General features: G+C 42.2%; 1 protein-coding gene and 1 long non-coding RNA gene across 3 annotated transcripts; both read left to right on the top strand.

Annotated features, from left to right (window-relative positions):
• The first annotated feature begins 10,263 nt into the window (after positions 1 to 10,263).
• Positions 10,264 to 16,039, top strand: lipg (lipase, endothelial). The gene is made up of 10 exons (XM_079686454.1): positions 10,264 to 10,580; positions 11,724 to 11,914; positions 12,152 to 12,331; positions 13,100 to 13,211; positions 13,297 to 13,515; positions 13,793 to 14,035; positions 14,234 to 14,354; positions 14,817 to 15,044; positions 15,143 to 15,247; positions 15,371 to 16,039. The coding sequence occupies exons 1-10, from the start codon at positions 10,490 to 10,492 to the stop codon at positions 15,381 to 15,383; spliced, it is 1,503 nt and encodes a 500-aa protein (XP_079542580.1). The 5' UTR covers positions 10,264 to 10,489; the 3' UTR covers positions 15,384 to 16,039.
• Positions 16,040 to 19,074: 3,035 nt separating this feature from the next.
• Positions 19,075 to 25,038, top strand: LOC307044702. 2 transcript variants are annotated; one of them, XR_013809665.1, is made up of 3 exons: positions 19,075 to 19,698; positions 22,095 to 22,229; positions 23,033 to 25,038. It is a non-coding gene; the product is annotated as an uncharacterized lncRNA (long non-coding RNA). The 2 variants fall into 2 exon arrangements; XR_013809666.1 differs by having other exon boundaries at positions 22,095 to 22,132; positions 23,033 to 25,037.
• The last annotated feature ends 1,245 nt before the right edge of the window (positions 25,039 to 26,283 follow it).

Genomic DNA, 26,283 nt, shown 5'->3' with positions numbered 1-26,283 from the left:
TTACTTCTCTCTCCCCCCCTTCACTGCTCTCTCTCTCTCTCTCCTCCGGTACACGGCACCGTAAGACATTGCATTAGGTAACGCTGTGGTGGCTGTACTGCTCCAGCTGTCTCCTTTGTGTTTGTTTGTTTCCCCCTGTCTGTGTTGTTTGTGTGGGCGTGGTGGCTGTCACTCCTGGCTCCCGGCTCAACCTCCACTCACCTGCTGCAATCAGCTGTGCACCCTCCCCGACACCTGCTCTCCATCAAGCCATTTACAACGGCATATCAACGGAGGCTCCACAACCTTTCTCCGCCAGATCGTCAAGTATCAGCCGTATCTCGCGTCTCTCCTCCGGTACACAGCACCGTAGTGTGGAGTTGCATTAGGTAACGCGAGATACGGCTGATACTTGCGCATTAGTTTCTGTTATGGATCAGTATCAACAGTCCTGCCAGCAGTGGCGGCTGGTGGAAAATATTTTTGGTGGGGCTGTTGATATTGGGGCAGTGTGCTTCCAGAATCGGCGAGGACACTATCGATACTGACTCAGCAATCACTGTAAGTTATATTCTTGTTTAAATAGACTTCTCTGTTTCATTTATTCTACTCTGTATAATTGTTCTGTAGTTATTGTAGCTAAAACGGCGATTTCTGAGAGATTTTAAAATCTCAGATCTGCTCAGGTCTCAGTGAGTCACGCCCCTCAAGTGTGCATTTCAATAGGCAGGAAGACTCTGCTGATTGCGGGAAGTGCAAAAACATTTTAAATAGCGCATTTCAAATCAGAATAACTCAGTGTGCTTCCAGAATCGGCGAGGACACTATCGATACTGACTCAGCAATCACTGTAAGTTATATTCTTGTTTAAATAGACTTCTCTGTTTCATTTATTCTACTCTGTATAATTGTTCTGTAGTTATTGTAGCTAAAACGGCGATTTCTGAGAGATTTTAAAATCTCAGATCTGCTCAGGTCTCAGTGAGTCACGCCCCTCAAGTGTGCATTTCAATAGGCAGGAAGACTCTGCTGTCGCCCATCAGCAGAAAATAGTTAACTAATTACAGGGGCGTGCCCCCAAAGCTGTGAGAACTGAGCAATCTGGTATCCATCTTAAGTTGCATTTTCCTGGAGCGTCAGCTTCAGCGTCAGCTTGACGAAGACTGACAAAGACATTAAGAGTCCTGTGTGAGTCACGTGGGAGGCAAAGAGGAGGCAAATCCTACTCTGATTGCGCCAAGTATCGCTGGTGTTATTTAGTTTTATTCAATTCTCTTGGGTTCTCTAGCCCCTCATGCTTTAATCATGTGTATTTTCTGCATTCCTGTTCATGTGTCTTCTCGCAATTATCACTGGCCCCGTGTTTCTCCTAGATCTCACCGGCCTGCTCTCGTCTATCCCACATGCTCCACTGAGATCCAACATCTCGTTTCAGGGGGCCTGTGGAACTGCCAGTCAGCTGTTCCTAAGGCTGACTTCATCTCTGGCTACGCTTCCCTGCAGTCTCTGGATTTCCTTGCTCTCACGGAGACCTGGATCACTCCATCCAACACATCCACCCCAGCAGCTCTCTCCACAGCATATTCCTTCTCCCATACACCCAGACCCTCTGGCAGAGGAGGTGGCACTGGTCTCCTGCTCTCTCCCAAATGGAGCTTTTCCCTCTTCAAGCTACCTAATTTCACTCCTTCCACCTTTGAATTCCATGCCGTCACAGTAACCCATCCTATACAATTAACCATTGTTGTTCTCTACCGTCCACCAGGCGCCTTGGGGGACTTCTTGGAGGAGTTAGATAATCTCCTCTCACACATCCCTGAAACTGGCCCTCCCGCTGTACTTCTCGGCGATTTCAACCTCCAGACAGGGAAGATATCTGAACTAACATCTCTGTTAACCACCTTTGCTTTCTCACTGTCTCCATCCCCACCAACTCATAAAGCTGGCAATGTCCTTGATCTCATATTCTCAAGGAACTGCTCTACTTCTAACCTCTCTGTAAACCCGCTCCACACCTCCGATCACTTCTTCATTTCATTCTCTCTACCCCTTTCCAAACATAACAACCTCATCTCTTCTAACTCTGCTCCTGTCCGCCGTAACCTCCGTTCCCTCTCCCCCTCTACCTTTACCTCATCGGTGCTCTCAGCCCTCCCTTCCTCTGACTCGTTCCAACTCCTGCCTCCAAATGCTGCTGCAAAAACTCTCCTCTCGACTCTCTCATCCTCTCTGGACTTTCTCTGTCCTCTCACATCGCGGCCGGCTCGTCAGTCCCCTCCTGCTCCCTGGCTAAATGATGCACTGCGTGCTAATAGAACCATCCTTCGGGCAGCAGAGCGGAAATGGTGGAAATCCAAACACCATGACGACCTCCTAACCTATCAGGCTCTCCTCTCCTCTTTCTCTGCTTCCATCTCTCAGGCAAAAAGCACTTTCTTTCAAGATAAGATCCAATCTTCCTATTCCAATCCCAAAAAACTATTTTCTATCTTCTCCACCCTCTTGGACCCCCCCAAAGCACCTCCCCCCTCCTCCCTTCTGTCAAGCGACTTTGTTAACCATTTTGAAAAAAAGGTTGATGATATTCGCTCTTCTTTTTCTGACTCACCTTTACTCACCGCTGGGTCACCAGACCCTCCCTTCACCCACACACTGACCTCCTTCTCCCCTCTCTCTCCAAGTGAGGTTCTTACCCTCGTTACCTCTGCCCGTCCTACCACCTGTTCTCTGGACCCTATCCCCTCAAACCTCCTTCAGACTATCGCTCCTGATATTCTACCATTTCTCACCCATTTCATCAACACTTCTCTAACTTCTGGTCACTTTCCAAACAGTCTCAAGGAGGCAAGAGTAAACCCTCTCCTAAAGAAACCCACTCTCAACCCGTCTGATGTTATTAACTACAGACCCGTCTCTCTCCTCCCGTTCCTGTCTAAAACACTTGAACGCGCTGTCTTTAAACAACTCTCCTCTTATCTCCATCAGAACAACCTTCTGGATCCGCACCAGTCTGGTTTCAAGGCAGGTCACTCAACAGAAACTGCTCTCCTTGCTGTCTCTGACAAACTGCACACTGCTAAAGCAGCCTCCCTCTCCTCTGTCATCATCCTTCTGGACCTGTCTGCTGCATTCGACACGGTGAACCATCGGATCCTCCTTCGCACTGTCCAAGAACTTGGAGTTTCAGGCACTGCACTTTCCCTCCTCACCTCATACCTCAACGACCGCACCTACAGGGTTACTTGGAGAGGGTCCGAGTCCGACCCTTGTCAATTAACTACAGGGGTCCCTCAGGGCTCGGTTCTTGGTCCCCTCCTCTTCTCCCTGTACACAAACTCGCTCGGGTCTGTCATTAGCCCGCATGGTTTTTCATACCACTGCTACGCTGACGACACCCAACTAATTCTGTCCTTTCCCCGCTCAGAGACCCAGGTCGTCGCACGCATCTCTGCTTGCCTAGCAGACATCTCTCGGTGGATGTCTGCTCATCACCTCAAGCTCAACCTTGACAAGACTGAACTGCTCTTCCTTCCGGGTAAAGATTGTCCCACTCTTGACCTAACAATCAACATCGGCACCTCTGTTGTTTCCCCGACTCAGACTGCAAGGAATCTGGGTGTGGTCCTAGATAACAAACTGTCCTTCACTGCAAACATCGCTGCTACAACCCGCTGCTGCAGATACACGCTTTACAACATCAGGAGGATACGTCCCCAGCTGACCCAGACATCAGCGCAGATTCTGGTCCAGGCTCTCGTCATCTCACGCCTAGACTACTGCAACTCCCTCCTGGCTGGTCTACCTGCATGTGCCATCCGACCTCTGCAGCTCATCCAGAATGCAGCGGCTCGTCTGGTCTTCAACCTTCCCAAATTCTCCCACACCACACCGCTCCTCCGCTCCCTTCACTGGCTTCCAGTAACTGCTAGAATCCACTTCAAGACACTGGTACTTGCGTACCATGCTGCGAATGGATCTGGCCCTTCCTACATCCAGGACATGGTTAAACCGTACACCCCAGCACGTGCACTCCGCTCTGCATCAGCCAAACAGCTCGCTGCACCCGCACTGCGAGGGGGACCCAAGTTCCCGTCAGCAAAAACACGTGGGTTTGCTATCCTGGCTCCAAAATGGTGGAATGAGCTCCCCATTGAAATCAGGACAGCAGAAAGCTTACACATCTTCCGACGCAAACTGAAAACTCATCTCTTTAGACTCCACTTCGAGCGATAAAATTACTAACAAAGCACTTATATACTAATAAAGGGCTGGCTTTCTAAATGCCAGTTGAGTAGCACTTGAAATGTTTGGCTCTATGAAACCTGATGTACTTATATGATTCTGTTTTCTTAAAGGTTGTATCTTCCTGGTCGAATGCACTTATTGTAAGTCGCTTTGGATAAAAGCGTCAGCTAAATGCAATGTAATGTAATGTAATGTAATGTAATGTAATGTAATATAGTGACAAATGAGTACAACATTTTTTTTTTGGGGAGAAATGACCCCTTAAATTGGGACTTCTGGTGATGTAATGGCCCCATAAAATCGTGGTTCTATGGCCAGGAACAACCAGGCTGAGTCGGGCTGAGTATGCTAAACTAACTGCGGTCAAGCCAGCCTCCACTCGCGAAAACCTAGTCAAGCCAGCCCTCACGTGATATTGCGGTGCGTGAATATCCTATGCATTACGGTAGAGTCAAAAAAATCATCCCTCTGTGTTTAGATGAGAATAAAACAAAAACTGTCCAGTGTCAAAGACTCATTTCACTTCAGGGTGATAGCAGGACATCCCATCTAGTCACTCAGAAAAAAGTCAGGACATTCTGATGTAGAGTTTCAAAATAAAAGACCTTTGAAATCTCTATTGTATGAGCTATCATCCCTGTTTTTAGATGAGAATAAAACAAAACTGTCCAGTATCATAGATCCATCTCACTCCAGGGTGATAGCAGGACACCCCATCTAGTCACTCAGAAAAAATGAGGACATTCTGATTTAGAGTTTCAAAATAAAAGACCTTTGAAGTCTCATATATGAGCTATCATCCCTTTTTTTGGATGAGAATAAAACAAAGACTGTCCAGTATCATATATCCATCTCACTCCAGGGTGATAGCAGGACACCCCATGTCGTCACTCTGAAAAAATCAGGACATTCTGATGTACAGTTTCAAAATAAAAGAGCTTTGAAGTCTCATATATGAGCTATCATCCCTGTCCCCAAAGGTCTTTTATTTTGAAACTGTACATCAGAATGTCCTGATTTTTTCTGAGTGACTAGATGGGATGTCCTGCTATCACCCTGAAGTGAAATGAGTATTTGATACTGGACAGTGTTTGTTTTATTCTCATCTAAACACAGAGGGAGGATTTTTTTTTTTTTACTCTACCGTAATGCATAGGATATTCGCGCACCGCAATATCAAGTGAGGCTGGCTGGCTTGACCGCAGTCTAAACTAGAGAGAGAATCGCTGTCAAGGGGGCTACAACTACAACAAGATGAACATATTTGACCGTGATTTAATTGTAATACACGTTTCAAAATGATGCCGAAGTAACAACATACTGATACCGGATAGTAAAAACCATGAATTAAGGCTTTGACAAGTCTGCAGACAGACGGCAGGCGAAAAACCTTTTAAAATGCGTGTTTTCTAATGGAAATTTGGCTAATCTAACGTTGTAAATGCTCCGACCGTCCACACTCACAACAACGGCCTATACAGCCCTTTTGCCTCACGGGCAGCGGCGGCGATGGCGTGGCTCGTCACCATGAAAGACCATTACGGCACTTCACAGAGAAGCCTCTCCCCCCAGCAGTTCCATGGGATACAAGAAACACTCCTGTCATCCCAGGAACAGTGTCTTGCGCGGTTTTTACCCCCGCTATGTTTCTAAATCTCCTCTGTCCTGTGCGCGCGCTGTCTTGCTAGTGGCGTGCACGGCTGCCTTGCGCCATTCTCAGCGCCTGTTTGTGCGCTATAGAGAGCGCTCGATCGGGCAACCTCTGTCTGCACAGCGGCTGTCACACAGGTTGTGTGAGGCTGTGTCACAGGCATGTCTCCTCTGGGGTGGAGCTCCCGGAGAACGTCAATGCGCACTCCACCAGAGGAATTTCCTCCTCCACGGCTTTGCACGGAGGAATGTGGAGTGGAAGATATTTGCACGGCTGCATCTTGGTCTTCCCCCTGTTCGTTTATTCAATTTTATTTGAGGGATGTCTCCCATTCCTCTCTGACACACCCTGTACTGGGTGTCCTGTCGGAGTGAGTGACGTCAGGGAGCCAGCTGTGCGCCTCTCCTGCCTCTCGGCACGCGGAGAACGGCCCTTTTACCCTCTTATAGGAGGGATGTTCCTTTTTCCTCTGACACACTTTGTACGGAGTGCCTGGTCAGAGTGAGTGACGTCAGGGATCCAGCTGGGCGCTCTCCTACCTGTCTGACACGCAGAGAGCTGCTGTTCCCCCACTACGATCGCAGGACGAGGTGGGACTTTCGTCTCTACTTTCTCACAGCGGCCGGTATTGTTCCCAGCCTTCACCCCGTCGGGAAGATAGGCATGTTTTGCTATGTTCCAGGTACGGTGATGAGCCATTACGCATGGCACATCAGGCAGGGGGGTGTTATTGAGCAGGTATGTCTGTGCTTCTAGTGCCGGGCGGACCCAGTGGGGCGCAGACTACATCATGCTTCGCCCTTAACCAAATAGCGATAGCCTTAGAGGGCGAAGCCATATACGAAATAGAACTGAGGTTACCTACTGTAACCCCAGCTTCTATGAGTAAATGGCGCAGCCCTCTAAGTGCGGGGCCCCACTGGCTCTACGAATAGCTGAAGAAAAGTTATGTAGTATGGGAGCAGATTGCCGGGCCACCTTCCTATTTATACCGGAAGGAGGCCCGAGGGTGGGGCCCACCTTGCGGGTGGGCGTGGACTACAAGTGTTTCAGTGCTGCGCGGGGGCGCAGGGGGATTACCCAATAGCGATAGCCTTAGAGGGCTGCGCCATTTACTCATAGAAGCTGGGGTTACAGTAGGTAACCTCAGTTGCTGCTGTTTTACTCGGTAATGATAAACTAATGCCAAGGGCAAGGCCAGGCAGGAAACATGTGACTTATCAGTAACTTTAGACATCGTAACACAATTTTAAACAAGATTTTATTGTAGATTATACTTTTTACTGATACCAATTGTATGATATTTACCTTGTTCATTAAAAATAAAAAATAAAAAATATATATATTTTTGAAATATATATATTTTTTAATATTTTTTTTTAATTTAATATTTTTTTTAATATTTTTTTTTGTATGTGGGAAGAGGTGGGTCGGCGCCCCTAGCGCCCCTATGGGCCGACCGCCACTGCCTGCCAGTAACGTTACTATATTATCAATACTACTTTAGTTATAGCCTGATATATGATAGCTAACTTCACAATGTTGTGATGTGACGTTAGCTAACATTCTGTAGCTAACACCGGTCACTCACCAAGATAGCTGCCCAGTTCTCCACTGGTTCTCCTCACACCATAGCTAAATTTCTCTCCGATGGCCGTTGTTTCTTCTATTCCTTGGCTGCTCCTGGTCTCTTGGACGCCTAGCAGGCTCATAATTATAAGGTTGTGGTCCGTCATATGCATTCGAATATTCATGTTCAACTTCTTCTGTGTCGAAACTAGCATTGGGATCCATGTTTATTAATACGTTACACCGGCCGCTCTCCCCCTTGTGTCCCCCGTGTTACGTCACACGCGGGAGGTCACGTGCCGAGGCTTTTTTATGCGGAAGTGAACATTTCTTACAAAAACGACGCCAGATGTCACTGTAGTGTATATTTCTGTATATTTTTTTGAAAATCTAGTGTATTCATCATTTTCCTACACATTTATTCACAGGTGTCTTTAACCTGGAAGTTGCTCTTTAAGATATTCATTGCTCTCAGGATGTTAAGAGTTAAGTGTATCTCGAGCCGGTTTCTCAAACTTACCCTTTAAGTGGAATACTTGAGTAAATGTACTCAATGTTGACAGATAGAATAGAAAGTTCCTTCTCCATCTTTCTTAACCCACACTCTTAGATTTGTTTCCCTGTTTCCTTGTGAAACGTATTGACTCTAGACATTTTGAGAATTCTCACTTACAAATAAACCTTGCAATTTCTTTTAATTAACCTACAGAGGAAAACAGTACTGTTTACAATCAAATCCATTTTAAATTGTATTTAAAATAAAGTTTTAAAATACTTTTAATCCCTGAATGGCATGTAAGTAACATAAAGAATAAATAGACCTTTGAAACTCAAGCTTTGTTCACACGTCGTGGCTCGTATCTGAAGTTATTTGGACAATAGCAGAGTAACTAAATACATGAGTACAATGGTACATTAGATAAATATGTTTAAATTACACTCCTTCTGCTATTCCCTCAGAGCCTGCGTAGGTGATCGTTTTAGTATTTAACAGTGCCTCATTGTTAGGTCTTGCCAGGCAGACTGTGAAGGCAAAAATCAGAATAGGTCAGCAAAGTGCAGAATCAAATTGGCAGTCAGAGCAAGCAGCTGGCTGAGGTGTGTGTGGATGGAAAGACTAACTATTCCTGAACAAGAAATGCTACATTTGCTTTCTAACAACTATGAAGGCCAACGTCTGTATTCGTTTTGGTCAAACAGACTTATTCTGGGAAGTGGTTGAGTTGAGTTCTGCTTTTTAGATTTTGGAAGAACTACAGAATTGTTGTTAAGCTAACTTTTAAATTAAGAACAGATAACTTCAAAGGCTTTAATGCCATATGCACAATAGCTACAGTTTAGAAATGGCAAGTCCCAAGATAACATGAGGATGGGATGTCAATTCAACTTGTATTTCAGTATTTTTTGTCATAAACCAGATCGAATCCTTCTAGAAACATAAAAAACGATTGGTTCATCAGTCGTAGGACATAGTGTTATTTAGTACTCTAAGATGTTTGATATTTTAAGCCCCATTGTGTGCTTGAGGACAGGTACAGTATATCATATTCTTCAAAGACCTTCCTTTGTTTCAAAATTCAGAATACACTCCATGTCCTTCATTGCGGCAATGATTACAGCCCTCCAGAGATTCCTGATGTCCGTGCATGAATCATCCTATATGAGTGAGCAGAATGGGCCTTCACACGCTGCATTGCATCATCTGATTATTTGAACTCCAGTAACCTCTCAAGATGCACCATCTGCCTTGTTTCCACAATAATACAGTATGGCTATAAATACATTAGTAAAAATAGGACAAGTTATTTTGGACGCTCGTGTATCACACCATACTCTCACATTCCTTTGAACAATACATTTTAATTACGGAAAACGTTTGATATAAAAAAAATGGAACATTTCTACGTCATGGTGAAGCCGGAATAATTCATTAGATTTCTTTTTGTTGCATTTCACATTTAAAGTACATTGTTGGTTAAAAAGAAAACACAATACACTAATGGCCTATTATTTATATTACTGTAATAGATTAAGGTACCATGCAATCACTAAACAGATTAATGTCTTATGGCTCTTGCACCTCATAAAGTCAATAAGCCCACTGACCTACTGCAGATTGTCACCATTAGCAGGACATTGTTATCAGAGATGCTAAAAACTGTTTCAGGTACCAGGGGCTGCTGGGATGGCAGGTGACACTTCCTCCTGACTACTGTCCAATGATGTATGTACACAAAACAGTGGTGTTATTGTTGCGGAGAGCCTTGCGTGAGTGCGTTCATTCTTCCTCTCATCAATTCAAACTGGTCGGTGAGCTAAGCTGATGGTTTGGCTGCGCGCCAGGCACAGGGGGCGATGCTTTCAGGGGGGAGGGCGCCACACACACACACACACACACACACACACACACACACACACACACACACACACACACACACACACAGCCTTTTAAATGTTCCCATTAACGAGGGGGATTGTCGGTTTCCTACAAATTACACTGACATTGCCAGTGTTTATAAAACTGGTGTCTCCTCACGTCAGTGCGTCTCATTAGCTTTGTGACTGTATATTGATTATTTACACATTATTTTGGATCCAGTTAGGCAACAAAATAAGCTCTCTGACCTTCATCCTACACGGCTACTGGAAACGTTTTATTGCAGCTTGCGTCAGTACACACCCACAAGGGTTAAAGCACACTCAACGTGAGGAGCCTACTACGAATTCATTCAGCTTGCCACGCCTTCAACGTAAACAAATGGGGGCTTGACCAATCAGAATCACGATAGATCAGCCGATGATCAGATGACTGGAAAGGGGAACTATTTAAAACTCTAATGAGACACTTGATGCAAGTTTATACATTTCTTGAGCGGTGTAACACAGGCGCGCAACAAAACGCACCACGGGCTCTGTTGCTCTTTGTCACAACTGGATCTAAACTCAGTCAACTACCTACCCTCCGCGCAGCCACCGGCAATACAGAAAGATATTAGTATTTTCCCAGGAAGATTTAATTCCACCACACTCGTCTGTGACTGAGAAATGAATCATAAAGCCCTTTTACTGTGGATTTCCCTACAGTGTGCTTTTACGCTTTTCTCTTCGGCTACTGGGGAAAACGCTGTTCCTACAGGTAAGAAATGGGCTTTGTGTCTTTTGTTCATTCATTTCTATAATATATTTATTTTCCAGCTTCAGAGGGAAGTGTCAAAATCTAACATCGTGTATGTAAAGTAAGGCCAACAAGCGATTTTGTTAAACATTTGAATGAAAAGATATTATAGCATAAACGTCCCATTTCCTCAAATTCTCCCCGGAACCCCCGCTTGATTTATCTAAATGTCTTGGCTATTAGGCGATATTACAAAAGCGAGCAAGTGTTGCGGGCAGAGCGAACCAGAAAAGCGGGGATGGATTTAAAGACTGCGACGTGTCCTTTTTCGGAGCAGCAGGAGTCTTGACGCAAAGCTCCAAGTGGAGGACACACAACGCCACGTCTGTGTGAACTATTTGGAAAGATGTTCCGCTGAATCCGCGTTTTACCGAGCACCGCTCACCAGCGTTTTTACAACCCAGCTGAAGACACTTTGGTCTGTTTGGCCCACTACCAGAGGGTGTCGGGTTTATTTAAATTCAGATTGGACGTTGCTGCTATAGAGGCACGATTAATCCAGACGGGTTGGAATGAATGCTTCTCCTTTATCAAACACAAAGAGACCAAATGATAACTCTTCAGTTTGAAACCCCCTTAATGACCGACATGTCTATAGGCTAATTAGAATGTTGATCAACTGCAGCATCCTCTGAGCTTTCAACGGCTTCATGCATTTGTCAAATGCTTTCATTGTACCGTTTTAGCCTCAGGCCTGGGAGCACACTGTGTTAAAGGCAGAAATAATTAAACCAGCTCTGGCTGCAGCTGTGTTAAAAAGCGTGTGAAATTAGAGAAGAGAAGAAGGGTGGCAGTGAGATTTGGGCTCTGCGCCTGCGTCTCGGGTACAACTTACACTTTACCGGCATTATAGTACCAGATGTTGGCTGCAACGGCCAGTTGATTGGTTGACTCATTTCACTTCCTGTATGTGTGAGGCATGATTGGCTGAGTGCATTCAGAGCTGTGTTTTAAAATAATATATATTTGTTAAGTAGGTTACTGTTTTAAAAAAAATTATTAACAAGAAACAGGAATCAGAAAAGCGAAAGAGAAATAAAGTTAATTTTAAGCATATACTTATAATAATTTAATCTCAAAGTCCTGTGTAACTTTTTTTTTCAGGTGAAGAAGGTGGAAAAGATGAACAGCCAACTGACAGCAAGGTTCTTGATGGCTCCGTCAAGTACAACATGAGGAAGAGTTTAGATTTTGACCATGAAGGCTGCTACCTGCAGACTGGCAAGATGGAACGTCTGGAGGAGTGTGGCTTCAACGCCACAGCCAAGACAATCTTCATCATCCATGGCTGGACGGTATGAGCTGAAATAATTGTGTATCGTCGCTATATCAGTCCCTCTCTTTCTCTACCTGGGTTTCTCTTGATAAGCCTTTCTTCTTACTGAATGAAGGGCATTTATGTGTTGGGTCTGTATCCAGAGCACTTTGATTGTTGGAATTTATCATGTGAATGTGAGCTAACTGAGTGCAGAGCGTCCAAGAGGTCATAAAGAAGTCTTGCTGACTGACTCCTGTTCTTTTTCTCTTTTCAGATGAGTGGGATGTTTGAAAGCTGGATGCACAAGCTGGTGTCTGCTGTGATGCAGCGGGAAAATGAAGCCAATGTGATTGTTGTTGATTGGATATCCCTGGCTCAGCAGCTTTACCCGGATGCAGTCAATCACACCCATGACGTCGGCCTCCACATTGCTAGCATGCTCAACTGGCTTAAGGTGTGTACAGTCAATTATTTATTGCCAATGTGTGTAAAACGCACTTGGTTTGCTTTTATAACTGCTATTATGCTCCTTGTTGTGCTTAACCTGAATGATGAAATTGGGGTTCTATTATGTTTTTTTACTTATGGTGGAGTGGGTCATCTGATCTATCTTGGCTGTAAAGTCAGTACAGCTGCGTGACAAAAGAGCAGCCGAGTACCAATAAATCAATACAATCTGCCCCCCTTCTGTCTTACCATTGGAGCGATTTTAAGAGACCACAGCATGCTTTGTCAGAATGACAGTGTGTTTGATTAAATTATTATTTTCCCTTCATTTTGGATGTCTTGTGATCTCCCAAGTTGCTCCAAGGCCGTCGCTAAAGTTCTCTCTGGCACTTTGTCTTTACAGCTAATAGAACATAATGCTTGATATTATCTAATGTGGATCAGGTTCAATTTAGTACTCTTGCGGCCAGGACAACAACTTCCATAAAGAGCACACTGTCACTTAATTGGACCAGTTCACACATTGCAATAGAGAGAGATTCAGGCACCCTGCCATGTGGTTGTAAACGTTGACAAAGAGTATTTCACGGGGGCAAACTGAGACAGATGGTGGAGGCGCTGTTGCATGGAGGGGACTGTCAGTATTTTCTGTCCGGGTTAACTGAGCCTTGCTCAGCTGCAGGCACGACTGATCATCACTGGCTCTAATCCAGGATTTGTTAGGTGTTTGTGGTGTTCAGCTGCTGATGTGAGTGTTATGTTTTTATCTTAACAGGATGAGCAGCAGCTGCCTCTGGATAAAGTACATCTGATTGGCTACAGTTTAGGCGCTCATGTAGCTGGCTATGCAGGGACATTCGTACGAGGTTCCATCGGCAGAATCACTGGTAAGTTAGGTGAAACGTGATTACTCAATTAAAACTCCTCAGATATGCAGTTGTCCTGACCTTTTGTCGCTTTTATTCCTAATAGGTCTAGACCCAGCAGGACCAATGTTTGAGGGTGTTGAGGCACAGAAGCGCCTCTCCTCTGATGATGCCGACTTTGTGGACGTTCTGCACACATACACTCGTGAGGCTTTGGGTGTAAGCATTGGGATTCAGGGGGCAATTGGAGACATTGACATCTACCCCAATGGTGGAGAAGTGCAGCCCGGCTGTGCCCTGGGTGACGTCCTGGCAGTTGCTGGAAGTAAGTGCTTCAGAAATGGCTCTTTGTTTGTTTGTAGCCCTAGCTGTCCACAACAAGAGCTATCAGTTACACCACATCGGCAGAAAACAGGATTGACTTCACTTGACTTAGTGATTGACTTAGTTTATTTGGTTTATATAATTGCCATCTGCATAAAGGAGTCAATGATACTTTCTTAGTCTATATTCTAGTCTCTATTAATCTGTTTAAATAAAATTCAACATAGTCTTACTCTTTAACTGTAGCCTAATTTACCTGCCTTCTCCTATTTCTCAAGATTTCATGGAGGTGATGAAGTGCGAGCATGAGCGTGCTGTGCACTTGTTCGTGGACTCCTTGATGAGCAAGGACCACATGAGCTTTGCCTACCAGTGCACCGGCCCTGATCGCTTCAAAAAGGGCATCTGCCTCAGTTGCCGCAAAAATCGCTGCAACAACATCGGCTACAACACCAGAAACTTGCGCAAGAGGCGCAGTGTTAAAATGTATCTGAAGACAAATGCTGACACTCCCTTTGGAGGTAAGTCACAATGAGATGCTTTGTGAATGTATTGCAGGTTTTCTCTTTTACATTTTTATGATGATTACTTTCTTCTCTAGAACAACTACATTATTTTACCTCCATATCTAACACATTTGATAATGCCGGTGTAAACTACTACTGTACACAGTTACACAATGGATCAAACATGAACTCTGTTTTTATGTTTTCTTTAAGGCTACCACTACCAGATGAAGATGCACGTGTTCAACAGAAAACAGGCAGACAATGCCGATCCCACTTTCCATGTCAAGTTGTATGGAGCCCATAATGATACAACAAATATATTTGTTGATGTGTAAGTATAAAATGTAAAGCAAAAAAGCCTTTTATTCGACTTGCATGATGGTACCTTAAACCGACATGCACTGGTTTGGCCACTGTCTATTTGCATGCACAAACTGGAAGCCACACTTCATTTTCATATTTATAATTACATACACTGCCGCGTTATAAATTTGGATCTTGAACTTCCCTCCATTTTTAAACTTCCAAGCACATAGTCTTTTCTACTTTCAACTTTCATTTCATTTCACCGTACCATAGATGCAAATGCTTACTTAAAGTCTTTAAAGTCACAACCTTTGATGTAAGAGCAAGACATGGCATTAGACAGGCAGATTCTGTCTGCTGAAGTCATTCACTGCACTTTTTTATATGTATTTTTTGTTTTAATTTAAAAGTTGATTTGAGCAGACGATGCTATAACTTCAGTTTGCTGGGCACCTGACTTACCCAATATCTCTTCCCTTTTGTGCAGCCATGATGAGATCATTGGTCTGAACCAGACCAACACCTTCTTGGTGTTTACTGAGAAGGATATTGGTGACCTGCTGAAGATCCGCCTGAGCTGGGAAGGAGATACTGAATCCTGGAACTCTGTCTGGAAGAGCCTTAAGAAGAATATCTGGGCGTGGAACGCCAAAGCTCCCAAACCTGTGCTGGAAGTCCGGCGTATTCGTGTAAAAGCTGGGGAAACTCAGAAAAAGTAAGTAACCACTCTTAAAAAATAAAAAAAATAAAACTTCATTTTATATTTTTTAATTGACAAATAATAACTGAGATTTCTTTTTTACGTTGTCCCAGGTTTACATTCTGTGCCGAAGATCCTGAAAAAACCCACATTTCACCGGGGGACTCTATCACTTTAGTGAAATGTCGTGATGGCTGGGAAGTGAAGCCAAGAAAAAGGTATGAAACGTGACAATTGTCTTGTCGTATGTCTTTTCAGAGTACTGCTTTATTATTATTATTTTTTTATTATACTGAATGATCATTACAAATGAGTAAATTAAAATTGCTTTTGTTTAACAGGCTTCTCATGTAACAACTTAGCACCTCCAACAACCAATGCACCATCACCATGGGGGACCCAACATGGAAATGCCGGAAACACGGCCTTCTCTTTATTTGAGCACTTTTCTAGGAGGAAGATTGATCGTGGCACAGTGGGAGGAGCTAGACTGGACTCTAACTGCGCCTGGAAGGTTTCTATTGGTTTTTGAAGACAAGGACTCCGGGTTATGGCCAGCGCATACGAGATGGCTGAAAACAATGCGTAGGCTGGAAGCAAGGAGCAGTCCTAAATGTGTTCCAGAAAGTTCCTTTGTGACTAATGTCGTAGAATACAGACCTGTTCCAGTGGACAAACACCAGCAAATAGTTACTGTATTGTACATTTTTAAATATTTTTTATTTATGAGAAAAATGGAAGCACTGCAAGACCAACGTAATTTATCAGAGAACATCCCATAATGAAGCATATGTTCAATGCATTTCTCCTGGATGCAGTATTTGTGTGTTTGTTTGTGTGCATTAATGTGTTTGTTTGTGTCTGTTGTGACCAAGAAGTGTGCCTTTCTGCTGAGAGATTACTGATACACTGTATAACTGATGGAGATATCTTATCTCATTGCACACGATCTGAGGTTTTGTCGATAGTGTTATTGTTACTGTATGTGTCCCTTCTTTTAAGTGGGGTGGGGGGGTGGTTATGTACATAATGTAAATAACCTTTTTTTGGAAAAAATAAAATCACATGTTATTTGTAGAAACTATTTTGTTTGCTTCTCATTTCACCCACCACATGTTGGTCTGAAATCATGTTTCCAAGTAACTGGCATCTCTATGTACCCATCAGAATTGCAAGCCAATTTATTGTTTACCATCCATTTACCAACTTGGGAAATGATGGAGTTACAGTTGAGAGACAATGATTTCACAAAGGAATTATTTTTGCAAACCAGCTAATTGTAGTATAAGTGCTGTCAGATTACAGCCGATGGATCCTGAAATTGCATTTCGACCAGTGTTCTTGGCCTTTTCATTCTCTAACCGCACTAAAAACCTGCATACAACCTGCTCAATCTGGATTGGCCAAAACCACTTGGATTACAAACTGAAAATAGAAGGCTCACAATACAATCTTGAGATTAGCTGTCATTCAACAGAAACTCATTTATGCTCCCACTCAACCGAAGAAAGTCTGAATTAAACACTAAATATTAACACCCGTTTTTAATCCAAAAGTATTTGTGATCACTCGGGTTTACACATGATCTAGCAATATACTTATCTATCTTATTTCAACATACAATGTCTCTCTTTATAACACATGGTTGATTGTGAGTGGGGGTATGTCATGTAAGAACATTCCTGAGCTGACAAATTGGCATGAACTTCATGCCAGAAAAACTGGATCATTGAAACTCAAATATTTTGTGTCCCACCCTCCTCTGCCCTGTCATGCAAAACTGAAATACCTAGAAGATTAGTAAGGGGAGATTTGTCTTCAAGAATCTCTGAATCACTTAACATCCGGTGTCAGTGTGAGTTTTAGTGATGAGTTGTTTTGCCAGCTAAAACAAGGCAAGCTTTAATTTTTCCCCGTGTATTCTGGTTGTAGATCTCTTTTGAATCTCATTACAGCAGTTTCCCTCCAAGAAAACCTGCAGTAACCCCACAAGTCTGTCTGTTACTGGAGCTTTCGTACCTCCACCTTAATAAACATACCACTCAGTGTTGGTTTGGTGACTCACTTGAGTTGTTTAGTCATGTAGCATCTTAACCACCCTGATGCCATCTGTCTAATATGACCAACATGACATCTTTAGGGCAGCGCATGGTTGCCCAGTCAAGCTAATTTCCTGAACTGCAACCTGTGCGTCAATATTAGGGGAGTAGTAGCTATAAGGGTTTTGAACGCTTTAAATGGTTATTTGACAAGAATATTTTTGATTGAAGGTTAATTTACTATTTTTGTTATGATCTTGAAGGACCTCTCAAAGTCAGATGGGGTTTGCTAAGTATCACATTATTTTAAAATGGAACTCTGGTCAAATGATTTCGGGTTGTCAGCGGAAAACTTGTGAAATGATGGATATTTGATTAAAAATTCTTTATCTCTTTCCGACAGTTCGTTCCTTCTTGAGGACATTGACGCAGTTGTTCCTGGAACGGTTGTTGGTCTAGAGTTCACACAAATCCACTGTCTGTTTCTGGTGTTTATTTAGGCTTGTGTCCATGTTCCACTACATGTTATGGATCTACTGTCCTTTTACATGTTTGTTTAAGGTAAACACGATTATTTGCACGTCACTTTTATGTCTAGTTGCTAAATATGAAGCTATCATCAGATACCATCTAAATTAAAAACGCACAAAAATGATAGTTCAGTGAATAAGGCCCATTTCTCGGGGGAAAACCGACAACATCTCTTGAGCTCAATAATTCAGGTTTACATTTCATTTGGTTAAACTGTACAAAACAACGTTGTCAATTTACAGTTTACCTCACACAATTTCATGCTTCTGAGTTAAAGGCTGGACATGTGTTAGTACATCAATCATTTTTCATGATTGAGGCTGTCCTTGATTTCAATTAGCCGCTATCAAGAAATTATTTGAACCAGCTTCTTGGAAGTTGGGCTTTGGTGGATAATTTGTTAAAAAATGTAATCCAAGATTCAAATAGGAACAAAAGTCTGAACCCAACTCCAACCAAAATTCAGATTCTGTACGGAACCCAATCATATTCTTGATTGACAGGTATTCTTGTAGATCAAGCAAAACTAAATCTACATTTAAAGTTTCTGTTGCTGGTAGAGCTTAGTGCAACACGACAATAAATGCATTGATTTCAGGTACCATGATGAACTTCCATTAATAGACACACAGGAATGTTTCAAATGTGTGTCGCAAAACAAACTCTTAAACGCAGCTTTTGTGTTGGCTGTGTCAGGACCTCGACATAAACTGATGGACCCAAATGCACGACCCAGGGACAAAGTCTTAAATGTAAATCTTTAATTTCAAAGATCAGGAAATTCCTTTTAACAGAGTACGTACTGGAATTAAGAAAAAGCGCTCACAAGGAGGAAAAACTATGCATAACAAAAAGAGAACTTAAGAAAGAAACTTAAAGGTGGGGTAGGTAATTTTGGAGAAACCAGGGTTGCGTTCCAATCGTCCATTTAGCTTAGGATACTTCCTAACGGAGTGAAATGACCCGGAAGTACATCAGTGGCAGCCATGATAAGTGCCGTTCCAATTCTCCAAATGAAAGGAAAGGAGGTTTCAAACTTCCTTTATAACCTCCTTTAGCTTAGGAACCACTGGACCTCCCTTGACGAAAGGAGAGGAGAAAATGCTGCCACACAATGCATTGCAGCCGCAGCATTTGCCGTCACTCAACAGTCGGCCGTTCACGGAAACAACCGATTATGACCGAGAAATTAAATCATGAACGTTACGGTGCTTATTAAGGTTTTTAAAACGTATGTGGTAAGTTGCAAAAGTGCTTTGTTCTGAACGTTCATCAGTATTATAATCAAAAAGAGAAATATGAACGTTAGTTTTTACTGGAATGATCAAATAAAGTCAACATTTCAGTCTTTACTGAGCTGTGTGGGGTTTGTTCAACTTTTAAAAGATGTTTGAATGGTGATATACACAGTGATAGATGTTAAGGACTAACGTTTATAATAAATACATTTGTATTGATTTTAAGATCTTTTCATAGTTCATACAATCATATTGGGATCATTTGTATTAATGTGGACCGGAGGGAGAGGGTGAGGAGCATAAGTTTCACTTTCCTTTTTTATTTCACTTCCAACTTTGGTCATGAAGAATATATTTCTCTGTTGTCCATGTTCATAAAGCATAAAACAACAGCATCAGAGCACGGTGCAGAGTCTCTAGATGAGTTTACAGTAGTCTCTCCTTCTTATTATACATCCATGTTGTAGTCCGCTATAGAAAACTATAGTTTCCGTAGTTTCCCCACAGCAGCAGACGCACATTCATGACGTCCGCTGGCGCATCATAAATACGTCGGATAGTGAAAGTGCATTCGGATTCTCTAAAGTACCGCGGTCTCTTCTCCTAAATCCTTTTGAATTCTCCTATCTACTATCCCTTAACCCCGTGACGTTTCACTCAGAGGTCAAGGAATAGGAGATAGGGTTAGAATTTAGGAGCTGATTTTTGGATTATCGGAACGCAACCCAGCTCGAGTGCGCTACACAGCCGTAAAAAATCTGCCTCTTCCTTACAGAGCCCCACCTCCAACACACACGAACGCGCACATGACCAATGAGGGCACGAGATAAGTTTGTGCACAGACGGAAGGCTGACAGGCAGGTAGGCCATCATGTTATCACGATTGGTCGTGCTATTTACAGTACTACGGCTTCCACAGATGGCACTTTTGTATGGAGTTTTTGTCAAAGCACTTAAGATATTCATTGCTATCGGGATGTTAAGAGCATTCCATGGAATATAACAAAAAGTGTATCTCGAGCCGGTTTCTTTAACTTATCAGGGGCGGGGCAGAAACTGATGATGGCGGGAAAAACACACAAGGGGAGGAAGAAACAGGGCCTGAAATTATGTCTCTGGTTCTGACGAATTACAAAATTCATGGGAACTCCACCAACTACAAATGAAAACTGATACCTGGCAGACAAAGATTTAGGGGGTTTTGTTAGCAGTAACCACAACGCCACATAACTTTCATCACATGATCGAAAGAGTTATATGACAAACCTTTTCTACCCAACAGTGGGTTCATGTCGTGAGAAGAAGAGACATAAGCTTGAATGAGGTTGCATCTAAATGTTTCTGTTTCAAGGTCCTTGATGCAGTGTCTCAATCATTGCTTCCAGATTTCTTAGTGCAGCAGGCCATGAGCGGCTCTGTGTTGCCGGTTACCCCGGTGCCATGTGCCTGACAGATTAAATGGTGGTGGTGCACACATGTTGGGATGTTGGCTCAAGCACACCGCAGTCGAGACCCTACCCTTAGGTTCAACAGCAATGTGGGGGAGGCGGGGAAGGTCACCTCACCAAGTCCCTGCTGTCCATGCACACACAGAGAGACTAAAACAACAAAGGATGTTTCTCAAATGTTTCATGACATCACAGCAGTCACAGTGGAAAAAGCTTTCAGCTGAGCCGGCTGTCAAGCTGTACTGTACTCATACGTTGCCAGCTGAGTTATTGTGGCGTGCCCGTAAGTGTTTGGCGAGAGTTGAAAGCAAGGAGGTCACATGGACTTCTCTGTGTTTCCAAGAAAGTCGCGCTCTAAATCCTTTAGGAATTTGCGAGGCGAAAGGGTTGAAGGTGGACCTGACATTTTTTCAGGGAATATATTATTTTAAATATGATTGAACAACTCCATTGGATAATTGATATGAACATTTTTGTTTCATATATAACGCTGATAAAAAGCTGGACCTGTGGAGGGTTACACAGGTTAAGTTTGCCTTGAAATGTTAATTGCACATTGGCAGAGGGAAGTAGTGGCTTTTCATTTCCTTAAGATTATTCAAGAGATAAAAGGGCAATGATTATATTTTCACACCTTGATGTATTCGTCACTCCACTGAAAACAGGAAGAACAACAGTTAGACCTGACAGCCATGATCTCAGCACTTTGAGTCCGTGCTAAACATTAACTTCCACTTCCACGATTGGCAATGCAGAAGCGAGAAGGCTGGCAGTTTGAACTTTTCTCTAGAGCTCTTTTATACATTTTGGTGTAAAACAATTGCAACACTATTTTTGAGATATTTAAACATATATTTGCTCACCATCATCTCACATTCTGTTTTCATTTGGCCTTCAAGAGCCATTTCTGAACAATGGTAATCCATTTGATTTGGGTTGGATAACCTTCAACCATTTATTTTTCAGTGAAACCTTACTCGTAGGCACATGTTAATCCTCTAGTTTAGCGTCTTAGCATCCAAACAATTGTAAATATAATGTAGTGCTGAAGCTGATGGCATTTTGAGGTTATTTGATTCCTAACCAAACTTGCTCAAATTGAATCCAGGTGATGGTGGTAGATAAAATGTATGAATAACCACATTTTGTACAATTCAGTCAAAAAGGGACATGAATGTTGGTACCAAATGTCATGGCTAGCCATCCAATAGTTGTCAGGAACATTTCACTCAAAATCCATCTCCTGGGAACTATTAATGTATTTACCAAATTGCATGTGATCCATCATATAGCTGTTTAGATATATCAATTTGAAGTCTTAGATTGACCTACAGTATTCCCTAGTGCCAGCGAGTTAACATTTCATCTCCTTTTACACTTGAAAATAGCCTGAAGTTGATGACAAGCTTAAGGTTTACATTTGGATGTACCTGTTCTAAATAGTTGTTCTAAATATCTCCCTGTCATATTTATCGTCGTGCCCAATGATGTCATGACGTCAAAAGCAAAGTACAGCACTGAGTTCACATGCAACAGAAATGCTGTTTGCATATTATTATTAACCAATCATAAATAGTCAACCAAAATGAATATCCAATCAGACATCACATGTTTCAAGGTCTTATGTTTATGTTTCGACCATGCATGCCTTGTTTGTTTACAGGCGGCTATAATTACACTGTCACCTTCTTCTATTTATGTAAGGGTGGGCAATTTTCCACAAGTCCCTTCAGCTGCTATTGGTGCAAAACTTGATCCCACTGTTATGGTGTCACATACGTTTCCTTTTTGTTAACCTCTTCTGTCCAGTGAGTGCCGTGCTATGGGATGTTGTGACGGGCTGAGAGGTGCGTCACGCTGTCAGCTGTTTTTCAAGACGTCAAGTCACCTTTTACGACTTCCAGAAAAGAGTTCCTATAATAAGAAGTTACATTTTTGTATAATGTAATGTATATTATATTTATTATTCGAATAATGTTTTCGGGTATCAATTGGATTTGAATTCAAAATAATGAAGCACGGCTTTGTACGCAGACCAACCAGATACATATTTTCAAAACTGAAATTTTGCTTGCAGGGGATTTTTTAACAAGCTGGCTTTTTCTGAATGTTTAATCAATCAAAAAGCAATAAGGCAATACAGGCCCATAAGCAGTTGACATAAAAACAAGAACAATAAATAACAAAAAAGAACGTTATAACTCAACCTGAAAGCCAACACAGTCCAAAAGTATTTAAAGTGCTAAACAAATGGATAACCCGCCAGTGAATTATACTGCATGACTTATATTAGGAAACTTTGAAAAGTTAAAGTTTTTCAGTATTTAAATATTCTTAAACATACCTAAATGTTTTTTTTTATTGGGTTCCTGGTAGTTAGCACAGTTAACAGACAACATGTTATACTAGTAGCTGAGTTTGTGCTGGGGAAAGTTTAACCGCCAATTGGCACAAAAACATTTTTGGGGGGAATAACCAAATCAATTCTTACTTGAAATCATTTACTGGTATCATGGAAGAATTGAAAAAGTGATTGGCCGAAGGAGTTGACTGACTATTGTGGTACCTGCTTTCACAATCGACATATAATTGTAATAACAACAACATATTGATTTAGTTAGTTATTTCTAAAAAGTTCATTCACGTCCTCTGATTTTGTATTGATTTGAATGTTATCTTTCTTATTTAAATAATATAGTAATACAAAATAATAAATAATAAAAATAATGACTATTTCTCTCAAACAGAAAAAGAAATGGAAGAACAGGGCCGGGGTCAGGCTGCAGGTCGCTGTCCTGACATAAAGCTCCCACACTGCTGGACCTCTGCCTGAATGAGCGGCCCACTTCCTGAGGTCCTCCCTCACCCCCCAACAGGGAGTTACTGTATCATACCATATCCAACCATGAACCCAGCCCCTATCAGCGCCAACAGAAGCACAACTGGAGAGACTGGCGAGCCAATGGTGGAAGAGCTGGCCATCTGGAAAACCCATCTGACCCAGTCAGCTGTGAACATCAGTTGTCAGGAATTTGTTCCCGTGGGATTTCTTTTAAGGAGAATTATTGGCTGTGTCCGGATGTTACATATTTGCCTCAACTTTTTGCTTACAAATTTCAAAAGTCAATTATACAATGCGATGGTAAACAGAGAATTTTCATTTGAAGCGAAATCCAAAACCTGATAGCTTTCCCATGCAAAGCTCTATTGAAACTTTCATCAACATGATTATGGTGGAATAGTTTGTGCTTTTTTCCCAGCTTTTTTTAATGTGTGGTTATACAATTCAGGAAAAAGTCTTATTTGTGTTATCTACCCGAGTAAGATCAAAAAGGAAATAATTTCGCAGCTCCAGCTGTTGCACCAAATTGACATTGTTCATCTTACTGTCAGAGATAAAGGTCTAACGTTTATTCCTCAAAGATGATTCCTGTAAGTTATACGTTTCATTATGATTGTGTCACTGTGTCATTGTTATTATGTTTAACAAATGCATTTCCGGCTTTAACGCCTTTTACAATCCGTCTGCCAGAATTCCTCCTCACAGGGTCAAAGGGTCAAAGATGAGTAGGTGCTACACACTTCCTTCTGTAGTTCAGGTTACTCAGAAGCTCAGGAAACCAAACTGTTAACAGAACTTCTGCATGGTGTCAAATTGAGTCATAGCCGGTCTAGCCCAAGACAAGAAAGTATATATACAACATAGCAACATGTTCTCTGACGCCTCCATTCCACAACAGTGAGGTCCCTGTGTGCCTGAACATGTTCCTATGCTCAGGTAAATAGTGACTATTACAGCATCCCAACAAGAACTATGTAGAAGAGGAAAACCTGAAACATGCTCAATGACTGCTAGTATCTGTTTTAATATCAGATAGTGGCAACAAATGATTCTACATTCTTCTGAGATAATTATTTGCATCAACGACAACAAATATTAAGACACTGAAATGTTGCTATTCAGGGTGCTCTATCCATACATTTATTTTACCTTCTTTGGATTTTTCATTTTTCATTCTTCATTTAACTCAATTTTAGTTTGTACAACCAGGTGCATGAACACCTTCGAGGATGGAAAGTATGTAGCATCATACCCTTTTTTATTTTTTACAACATTTAGAGAGATACAGATACAGGAGATTGTGTGATGGCTATGAAGGCGTGAGAGTTTATAAATTCCCCTCTCAATTTAAACCTAATCCTAAAATGATTATAAAAACCAAGTGATATCCCTCGAACAGCTCCTAAAAGAAGGATGTGAAAACATTTGTAATCATCATAAGTTTAGAACACTGGATAGACAGTCAAATTCAGGTTCTGCATGAAACCCATTTAAGTATTTTAATTTTAATTTTATTTAATTTTTTTGCCCAGGAGTGTAACTGGCTCCTCCTAGACTCTGGTTTCCGGGACTTGAGCCTCAAGGCTAAAGCCAAGTGCCTTCAGATCGAGCTATTGCCATCCCATTTTTACCGACGTCAAATTTTGACACTTTCCAAATATGTTTTTAGTCCAATTTCTTCAATGTATTTGACAAAAGTTCAATAACTCAAACACAAGCACAGACCTGTTTCCTTCTCCTTACTCTGCATAAAATATCCATAACTCTCCCACACTATCACAGAGAACATCACTGTTAATGGGACAATATCAGACTCAAAGGCACACACACACACACACACACACACACACACACACACACACACACACACACACACACACACACACACACACACACACACACACACACACACACACACACTGCTTCTCTGAAGGTCACAGCATTTCTTCTGTTGCTCTTTTTACCATTTCAGAAGCATAGGCTGAGACTTTCTCATGCGAACAAGCCAGACGGAAAGTGAGGAATGCAAAGAAATGCCCGTCTAGCTGAAAGAAAGTGAAAAAAAGTATAATCTGCTGTGAATAGGATTTATGTAATTCCCACATGTTGCAAAAGGATAGGTCCGAAGACTCTGTCTGTTAAGGCAGGCACGTTGATTTGGCTTAATTTATCTTAAAATTGAAACCAGCTTGACGGTTGCAAACAAAGTCTGGGCATGAGAAAGGAGGTTATCAGATGGGGTGCTGTGTTGCAAAAGTATACAGGAGAACATAGACAATTCTGGTTTAAGCTTTGGCTTACAGGCTTTTTTTACTTTATTTGTCTTAGTTGGTGTTTTTGAATAACATTTTGCGGATTTCCAATTGGCTTAACTATGTTTTTTTGCAGATTTCGAGAAGGTGAAATGTAGCAGTACGTTTTTGCAGAGCTGATATGCATTGACCTGACTAGCTCCTGTGGGTGTGTGTATATACAGTATTTAAACTATCAGCCTTCTAACTGTTGGTTTTTCACAATCTAGACACAATCTGATACTGTGAGTTTGCGGAACGAATAACACACCATATAGGCCAGTGACTTATAGAACTGTATAGGACACTAAAAAAACTCAACTAGACGTGTTTGGAGGAGAAATAATGCTGAGTTGCATCCAAAGGACACCATACCTACTGTGAAACATGGGGGTGGAAACATCATGCTTTGGGGCTGTTTTTCTGCAAAGGGACCAGGACGACTGATCCGTGTAAAGGAAAGAATGAATGGGGCCATGTATCGTGAGATTTTGAGTGACAACCTCCTTCCATCAGCAAGGGCATTGAAGATGAAACGTGGCTGGGCCTTTCAGCATGACAATGATCCCAAACACACCGCCCGGGCAACGAAGGAGTGGCTTCGTAAGAAGCATTTCAAGGTCCTGGAGTGGCCTAGCCAGTCTCCAGATCTCAACCCCATAGAAAATCTTTGGAGGGAGTTGAAAGTCTGTGTTGCCCAGCGACAGCCCCCAAAACATCACTGCTCTAGAGGAGATCTGCATGGAGAAAAAAATACCAGCAACGTGTGTGTGAAAACCTTGTGAAGACTTACAGAAAACGTTTGACCTCTGTCTTTGCCAACAAAGGGTAAATAACAAAGTATTGAGATGAACTTTTATTATTG

Source organism: Notothenia rossii (genome assembly GCF_949606895.1).
Source record: "Notothenia rossii genome assembly, chromosome: 6".
Lineage (NCBI taxonomy): Eukaryota > Metazoa > Chordata > Actinopteri > Perciformes > Nototheniidae > Notothenia > Notothenia rossii.
Note: the sequence above shows the minus strand (reverse complement) of the source record. Positions and strands in the feature narration are given on the sequence as shown.

Coding starts and splice junctions, on each gene's coding strand:
- lipg (XM_079686454.1), top strand. CDS start 10,490: ATGAATCATAAAGCCCTTTTACTGTGGATTTCCCTACAGTGTGCTTTT. Junction 13,212..13,296: donor TTCCATCGGCAGAATCACTG/GTAAGTTAGGTG, acceptor TATTCCTAATAG/GTCTAGACCCAGCAGGACCA. Junction 14,355..14,816: donor ACAAATATATTTGTTGATGT/GTAAGTATAAAA, acceptor CCTTTTGTGCAG/CCATGATGAGATCATTGGTC.